Source organism: Etheostoma cragini, chromosome 20, assembly GCF_013103735.1.
Source record: "Etheostoma cragini isolate CJK2018 chromosome 20, CSU_Ecrag_1.0, whole genome shotgun sequence".
Taxonomy (NCBI): Eukaryota; Metazoa; Chordata; class Actinopteri; order Perciformes; family Percidae; genus Etheostoma; species Etheostoma cragini.
The window spans coordinates 23,663,335-23,672,556 of record NC_048426.1 but is presented as its reverse complement, the minus strand read 5'-3'; the positions used below and the strand labels follow the sequence as shown (position 1 = coordinate 23,672,556).

The following is a 9,222-nucleotide window of genomic DNA, read 5'->3' as shown; positions in this document are numbered from 1 at the left end:
AGGTGGAGGGACGTCCAGCTGGGAGGAGGCCTGGTGGAAGACCGAGGACTAGGTGGAGGGACGTCCAGCTGGAAAGAAGGCCTCGGGGAAGACCCAGGACTAGGTGGAGGGACGTCCAGCTGGGAGGAGGCCTGGTGGAAGACCCAGGACTATGGTGGAGAGATTATACCTCCAACCTGGCCTAAGAACACCTTGGGATCTCCCAGTCGGAGCTGGTTGATGTGGATCAGGAAAGGGAAGTTTGGGGTCCACTACTGGAGCTGCTGACACAGTGACCCGGAAAAGATAGTCCTTGGAAAATATGCATTAAAAATTCATATGGAAGTATTTCATAGTTTCCTTAAGTTTCTATGTGTTTCCGGTTTTAAGAACTAGTTGAGTTGCTAATTTGTGTTTGATGGCTAATGCCTTGTTCAGACTGTAGAGGAATGTTTGGCTTACGCTTGTCCATTACAACAACATTGGACTTGAGCAAAGCAACGCCGTATCCGTGTGTATAACTCTATTCACCCCTTTGACAGGTAAGAACGAACACCAACACGACTAAAACACCCGCTGAATATCTAAAAACATGGTTTTATTGAGTGGAAGCTACCATCTCTGCTGTCTTTTCTTCCTGTCTGTGTGTGTATCTACTAAGAAATATTAGAAAGATCCAATGTCTGCTTCGCTGGCAAAAAAATATGGATCTGTGGCCCTCAGATTAAATACTGTCTAACACCGTTTATACAGAATAAAGAAGTCAGAGTAATAAGAGCCTAATGTCCCAGAGGCACTTCACAGGAAGTACAGGATCCAGTCTCCCAACTGAGTCATCATTTATACTGTTCCTGTAATTTTAAGGATACACTTTTAACTCTAATTAGAGAGGATAAAAAGAAAGGAGGGAGGGTGTCATTGTGCATTGAATAATGTGTAATTAGTTGCTTGTGAAGTTCCTGTACAGATAGAGAACAAAGGAAGGTCTTCAAAGAAAGTTAAAGATCTTTAAATGCAATGTACAACAATGCAAATTAAACTTTATACAGATCTGGCTGATAGTTCAAGAAACACTTTAAAAGCTCTATTGTATGATAAAGTTCAGTTAAATATTATAATGTGTATATATATATATATATACACACACACACACATATATATACAGTATGTGTGTGTGTACATATATGTATGCACACACTGTATATATATATATATATATATATATATATATAACTCTTTTATAATGGAATAAATATACTTCATACACATTTAAATTTATAGTTTGTTCCGTACACAGCTTAAAAGTGTAGATGTTACAATGATTCATGGTGTACTTTTGTTAATGTGGGTCCCGGGGAGACACCAAATTTCTCTTTTGGGTCTTGAGCTGAAAAAGTTTGGGAACGACTGGTCTAGACTAAGGGTCATTAGGGTTCTGTAGTGGAAATTTGGGGTGGGGAGAAAAATAATTGATACAGCATATAATCGCAATATTTTCAGTGGCAATGCTATATCAATACACAGGCGCATCTATATATATATATATATGTGTATTTATATGTATGGATGTTTTATTAAACAGAGAAATGTATATTTGAAATTGGGAAAAATCGGAAGTTGGAAAAAAGGTTATATTTGCAATATATCACAGAATATTGCAATATGTTTAGAATCGCAATACTATCGTATCGTGGGATTAGTTTTGTGACGATATTGTGAAGCGTCCTGTGATCCCCCCCCGGGGAAAAGGCCTATTTAACAGCTTTAGAGAGTGCAGACGTAATGGTTCTAAGCAATGAAATATTGAAGCTGTGGCTTTCAACACTTTACAGGTCATCGTCTCGTTGCATTCCTCATCTAGGTACAAAATAACCTAATAGGCCCCAAACTCAGACTGGTGCACATGCCCACAGCTGCACACAGGTCAGCACTGAGGCTGCTTAACCCTCATGTTGTCCTCGGGTCAAATTGACCCGTTTTCCTATAACAATGTTCTTTTTAATTCCCCAAAATAACATGATTGATTCCAATTGGCAAGTACAAATCTCTACTTTCATTCATTTTGGGGCATTTTATTCAATTTTATAGCATTTGGAGAGAAAACATTGAAGTGTTTTTGAAACAGTATTGAGTAAAAGTTGACATAATCCAGTCTGTGATTATCATCAACATCCATTCCTTTAATTTTAGTCTCAATAATTCCCTAATTTCTGCTTTTCTAACTCAAACATTGGGTATAATTTCCTATAAATTAGGTTTATTGACCATAACTTCAAAAAATAACTGTAAAACTAAAGTTACAAAGTCAGTGTTATGTAGTGTTAAATGTCAAAAAAAGTGTTGAAAAAAGGGACAAAAAACAAAAGCAAAAGATAAAAACATCAATTTCGATGGGAAGACAACACCGGGTTTAATTTAGTTGAAATGGCTTCCTTCTCCTCACAGACCTGTGCTACATATCGCTCCCACATGAGTACACCATCACCGGCGTGAGTCAGTGATCATTAGACAGATCATGAGAGGAATAACTTCACTTTTGGAGAGATATGTTTTTAATTAAATGTGTAACCAGGTAAATAAATAATCAGGAACGAGAGCGTTCCCCAACGACAATCAATTGTATATACACAAGTACACCTTTTGTGCAAAAAAAACATGGATTCGAAAGACATTGTAAGCTAATAACTGCAAGGCACGTACATATACTGTTTCACCGTGACATTATTTTTGCTGAACAGAGGGAAAATAGTTGGTTCTTGATGGGTTAAACTTGCAGTAGATGGCAGATCTTTGGTGCTCACTCTGTTGACACCCACCATCAAACAACATGACCCTCTTAACAGTGGTAAAGCATTCATCTTGGAAAGCAGGTGAAAGCACAGCGCCCTGCCCCTTTTCTGTGAAAGTTTAATGAGTGTGACTTTTACCTTTTCCTTGTGAAGAGAGACCAGATCCCATTTGCAAAATAAATGTCCTCTTCCTAGAGCAGGAATCTAATAATGTGCATCTCTATTGACTGTAGTGGCAATTAAATAAATGTGCCATATGACTGGGATGACTTGATTGAAAACGGTCACAGGAAGAGTGTGGTGGTCTGTGTGGTTCCCCAAAAAACTAAACCCTCTAGTGGTGATCCTGGCTGATTTGTGCCCTTCTCTTTTCTCCTTCTCTCACACAGAATCCAACCAGCTGGTTTTCGTGGATTCTGTATCTGCCGTGGATACAGTCTACAATGACTTCAAAACCATTCACTATTAATTAAAATGTAACTGAAACCCAGAAATAACACTTGGGAATAAATGAATCCTGATTGTACATGTCTGTGTGAACTCAAACAGCACAAATCCCGAAACCAATAACTTAAAAGACCCAAAGTTTTGTAAAAAAAGTACTGTCCAGTAAGTTGTATAAATTACATTTCTTAAAGACGCAGGGTTTTCAAACACTGTACAGTGTCTAGTAAAACGTAGGTATGTCAGTAAAAATGCCGATGCTCTCCAAAATCATCATGTGCCACAAAAGTCTGCATCCTGAACATTGTTCTTGCAGTAAACTGTGCTGTTGTTCTCCAGGGGGCAGTCTCGAAAGCCGATGCCCCCATTAGGGGTGTAAATAGGCTGAATGTGGAAATCTCCCTTGAGGAGCTGTTCGTTGTTGAGTGAGACTAGCTGGAAGCTGGTCTCAGTCATTTCCAGTATGGAATTATCTTTCTTGGTTCCTGCCTCGCAATAGTCATCTTTCCTCCGACCCCGGTTGTATTTCCACTTGGTGGAGGACTTGGAGCGGCTCTTCTTATGCATGTGCCAGCAGAAGATGCTGAGGAGCGCCACCAAGACCACAATCACGGCTCCGCCAATCAGCCCGGCAAGCAAGAAAGGCGAGCCGGGCTCCTGTTGCGTGGCCTGCTCCGGCCCCGACGGCCTTTTGTTGTTGTCGGGGCTGAAAGAGGCCGCTGTGGTCACGGCCTCGGTGCACACGGTATCATCTTTGGGCCGGTAGTTATTGAACGCGTCCAAGGGAATGACGCAGATCCGATAGGTGGACTTTGGCTCGAGGTTAGCCAGTCGGATCCCCCGGTGTTTCCCACCTACCATCCTCTCCCTGACGGTGTCCCCTGTGAGACTGGGGCCCATCCTGGCCCAGGTCACCTTGTAGGCAGTGACTGGAAAGGCGGCCAACCAGCTGACGTGGATAGCCGAGTCATTCAGTATGGCAAACGTTACCTGCAAAGTTTCCCTCTTGGGGTCCAGAGGTTGCTTAGTCCTCAATCCCCCCTCTCTGGTTGAGTAGACAGGGTAGAGGGTTGGAAATGTGGGGAAGGGTTGCCTGGAGGAAGAAGGGGATGAGGAGGAGGAGGAAACAAACGGAGTGACCAGGGGGGAGTCTGAGGGCGATGGCAGGGATGGGATCAAAGCAGTGTCAGCCGGGGAAGTCGGCGGCGTTGGCGTCCCTGTGCTCCGCGGGCACTGGACCAGCTCGGCACTCAGCTCTCTGATCACCATGCCCCGGAACACTTCCGGTTTATGGCACATGAAACCGCGCACATTGAGCGAGGCCGGCAGAGATTTAAGCCACGACACCACCCATTGAATGCTGCAGTCGCACAGCCAGAGGTTGTTCCGAACAGTGAGCTGCCTGAGACTGACGAGACCATCGAAGACCCCCTCCGTCAACGACTGCAGCTGGTTGTTGGAAATATCCAGCCGCTCCAGCTTGTGCAACCCTGCGAATGCCCTAGCAGGGATCCCGGTTATCTGATTTTCCTGAAAGTTTAATTTAACCAGCACCTCCCCTGGGAGGAACGGGGGAGGGAATGTGAGCGAGTTGCGGGCCAGGGACAGCTCCCTAAGGGTGACCAGGTTCTGAAAGGTCCCTGGCGCAATCCCTTCGTCCGTCAACAGGTTCCCGTCCAACTGTAGGCGCTGCAGGCGGGTGATATTACTAAAGGCTTCCTCTGAGATAACCGCAATCCGGTTCTCGTCCAATCGCAACTCTTTTAGATCATCTGGAAGACCAATAGGCACACTGCTCATGTGGTTCTTGGTGAGAAAGAGCATCTTCAGGCTTATGGCCTCACGGAAGGCCCCTTCCTCCACCCCTACGGTAGAAATGGAGTTATCATCCAAATGTAGCTCCTCCAGCCAAAGAAGCTGGGCCAGAGCCGCTCTGGAGATGGTCTGAATGTTGTTCTCCTGCAGATGGAGAACCCTTACATTTTTGGGCAGGTTGATGGGGAACTCATCCAGCTGGTTGCCATAGAGAAACACGGTTTCCACTGAAGCCACGTGATGGAGCTCCAAGGGAAAACCAGCATTATTGATTTGGTTGTTGTGGAGGTAAAGGGTCTTATAACCCTCACCGATTCCCAGAGGCACTGAGGTCAGGCTCCGCTCGTTGCAGTAAACAAAGGTGCGGTCGCAGCGGCACTCCTCGGGACAGTTGGAGGCCCGGGAGAACTGGAGGTGAAGGCCCAACAGTATAGGTATCCACGGCCGTATAAAGGAGGCCCAGTCCTTATTCCACAAACGCCACTGTATCTCCATTTCAAACGGATCAGAAGAGAAAGAAATTAGAAGAAATTAAGATCCAACAGAACAGTTGTTGGATTTCTCGGGTTGCTTAACCACACCAGCATGTCCAGCCTGGTGCTGAAGAAGGTCTTGAGTAATCCCTTGGTAATTAGTTGTCCTAAGCTCCCCAACACAATAGCAATGGTCTCATTGAGCAATGTGATTCTTTCAGCCACTGTCCATAATTGAGCTGGAAAACATTAGTACTGTTCATCACATTTTCAGCCTCACTTCTTCTTCTTTTTACCACCGGGTAGAGCTCTTGTCATGGCACTCGAGGTCTGACAGAGCCATGTACAAAACCCCAGATGATTATCATTGGAGGGGCCTCTTCCTCGCTACCTTGCCTTTCACGTCACAAACTGGAGGCTCCACAGCGTCAAAGCCTCTCTCTGACTTGACATCTGGATCCGGAAACCTGTTGCAAAATAACAATAATGTGGAAATAATGTGTCAGTTTTTATCTCCTCAAAATGCGTGCTTTCAACCAAACGACCAGAGGATTTATTCTCCTTTTCCATCCCACAAATGCAAATGATTTTGTAAATTGGGAAAGCAGAGCAGTGTGCATGCAAATGACTCAGACAGCTAGTGGAAACATGTATTTGCAAAGATCCTGAGGGCAAAGGTGTAGGGTAAAGGTGCTGGGAAACGAAAAAGGATTATTAACATGAGCTGTAATCTAAAACACAAATCACACGCTAAGATGCTTCAGGTTTTTTTCATATCCTTCCCCCTGTTGATAACCATGAACAGGAACACTGATAAGAAGAGCATTTAAAAAAAAACATGGCCGCCAAAAGCACAATTCGAGCTAGTGAGGGAGACAACTGGCTCGCTTATTAGCGCCTGGGGGGTGTAAATTATACATTTTATTACAATAAATCCATTCGGAGGACAACGTTAAAACAGAGCTGGGCGAGAAAATCAAATATCACGATGAGTTGGACCAAATACATCAATGTCAATATATTGCGATGTTATAGGATTGACTAGTGGTGCTTTCACAAAATTTGTACTCTGTATCAATAATTTGTGTACATGTTTGTGTGTATGTGTATATATATGTGTATGTACACATATGAATGTATGCATTTACATTTCTTATTATTTTAGGTGTTTTGTGACACCTCAGATTTTTTGTATTTTACTTCGTTGCCATTGGTTGTCTTGTTCTTAGTTTTTTTAAATCTTTTTTTCTGGAAAGCCCCTTTGTAACCTTAAGAAAAGTCCTATAGACATAAAGTTTATTGCTATTATTATTAATATTGGATCGTTGAGGATTGAATTGACTCTTCCAGTCATAAAAAGGAAAAACAAACAACCTTTTTAATAAAAAGAATGAATATAAAATGGGAATTTCTAAAAATGATGACATGTATCCCTATACTTGGTATCAACAATTTGAGTACATGTGCACATGGTATTATTGAGTGTGTGTATGTGTACATGAATGTATATATGTGTATATAAGTACATATGAATGTATACATTTACATATTTTTTATATTTTCTTCTCTGTTTTTAGTTACTTCCTTGAAGTTGCTTTTCTTGTTCTTTGTTTTTTTATCTTCTGTTTTTCTGGAAAGCACTTTGTAACCTTGTTAAGAAGAGTGCTATAGAGACAAAGTTTATTGCTATTAGTATTAATATTGGATCGTCGAGGATTGAATCGATGTATCGAGGTATCGTCACACCCCTGTGAGCCCCATGAAGGATGGTGGCCTTCCCCCCAGCAGGTTAAAGAGGTGGACTCAGATCCTGTTGCAGACACGGCATCACCTCACGTGGTGCTACAAAGTCAAATATCTGCTGTTTGATTATTGCTGAATTACACTTTGCATTCCTCTCCTGGCTTGATTCATTACGGTTAGCTGTGCCGGAGCAGAGGAGGAGTGCTGGGTGGTGATGAACGCAGCCTGTCACCACAGATAAGATGAGACAAATGTCTTGCACGGGGACAAAACTAAGATCGATGTGGACCACTCACCGTGACGGAAGGTGCTACTGCACGCTCAAGGTTGTAGGATTTAAACAAAGTGGGGAGATTTGTTAAAGCATCGGTATTAGTTCAGAGCCTTGTTATTTTTTGGGTACAAAAAGAAGACAACATATCACTTAAACTCCATTCTACTACTTTACAATCCAATACAGTCCCTCTCCAAGCAAAGGAAGTGTCTGAGACGGTGTTGTTAGCCGGGTGGTGGTGATTATTAATAAAATGGCAGCAGGCAGCAGCAGCCAATTGACAGATTGCATTGATTTGTGGCCAAGGCAGTTCAACAGTTATGTAATGTTCCTTGGGGGGCAAACAAGGCATCTAGCTGAGTCCAATTATGGTGACCCGAGCTCACCGCGTCTTTTATCATCAGGGTCTTTGGCATCAGTCCTGGGATATATTATATATTAGTGGGATCCTGCAAAGAGTAGACTAAATTAAAGAAGACAGCTTTGGTTCAGCAACATTGCCCCAGTTTAAGAAGGAACTGGTGGGTAGTTTCTTTCTTTTTGCCCTGAGACATGCCTGGTATACATAATAAATCTGCCTATTTTGTTGCTGTTGTGTTGTTGTTTTTTTAGCATTCATGACAATGAAGTGGGCCAAATTGGAAAAGAGAAGTCAAAAAACGAAGCCTATGAAATCCTTGAGTAGGCTAATTCCTAAAGTAGTGCATGTTCTCCCATGTGTTTCAGTCTGTAGCTGCTTATTCCGACAATTTGAAAGGGTTGCCTACATTCATGTGAGAAATGAAATTACATAAATAGCGTATGTGAACATAACACACACATTTAAAAGGAAATTCTACGTTCAAAATACACAATAACAAGGCTTCTGCCTATGGCATTCATTCCCCGTCTTCTCACCTTCAGTAGAGCAGAAAGTCTTGCCGCTGCACACCCAGCCCTGTGGGGCTCGTCTCTCCGCAAGAAGCTGCGCTCAGACCGGGCACATAGTCCGCATTGTGCCCGCTGCGTCCGCTCCCAGCTCCCGCCGCGGCTTCGGACCGGTCTTACTCGCTTGGCTGGTGGCGGAGGACTGTGGCATTGTGCTGAATGGACAAGGTCCAGACGCAGCCGGGAAGGAGAGGAAGGAAGTTCAGGTCACCAGCGGTCTGCTCCGCATCTCCACCCCCGCCTCCCTCCTCAGGCGCACCCGGACAGACGGACTCCCGGCCGGCCGCGCTGCTCCGCAGCTGCCGGTGAAGTTCCTCCGCTGCACTCAGAGAAAGGGAAGAGGACATGAAGCGGAGAGGAGAGGAGAGATAGAGGCTCCCAGCCAGTTCCCCGCTGCTCCGCCGACAACAGCAGCCCCAAATATCAAGTCCACAGTCTGGGTAAACTGTTTTAGGACTGCCTGATCCCTCTTGGAGCCCCGAGACTCTGACTCTCTCTCTCTGACTCTCTCTCTCTCTCTCGCTCTCTCTCTGTCTCTCTCTCTCTCTCTCTCTCTCAAACACTCTCTCTCTCTCTCTCTCTCTCTCTCTCACACACTCTCTCTCTCTCTCTCTCACTCAGTCCATTGAGGTATGTGAAGAAAGCGTTTTTTTCAGACCTTTTGGGACCATTTAAAATAGTAATAATTACCCTATTATTATTATTATTATTATTATTATTTTTATTTTGAGCTACACATAATGTAGTTCACTGCTTGGGCTGACTGCATCTCTTATTT

General features: G+C 43.7%; 1 protein-coding gene across 1 annotated transcript; it reads right to left on the bottom strand.

Annotated features, from left to right (window-relative positions):
• Positions 1 to 2,557: 2,557 nt before the first annotated feature.
• Positions 2,558 to 8,942, bottom strand: si:dkey-87k14.1 (leucine-rich repeat transmembrane protein FLRT2). Its single transcript, XM_034857673.1, has 2 exons — positions 8,415 to 8,942; positions 2,558 to 5,967 (listed from the first exon to the last, which is right to left on the bottom strand). The coding sequence occupies exon 2, from the start codon at positions 5,520 to 5,522 to the stop codon at positions 3,486 to 3,488; it is 2,037 nt and encodes a 678-aa protein (XP_034713564.1). The 5' UTR covers positions 5,523 to 5,967; positions 8,415 to 8,942; the 3' UTR covers positions 2,558 to 3,485.
• Positions 8,943 to 9,222: the final 280 nt, after the last annotated feature.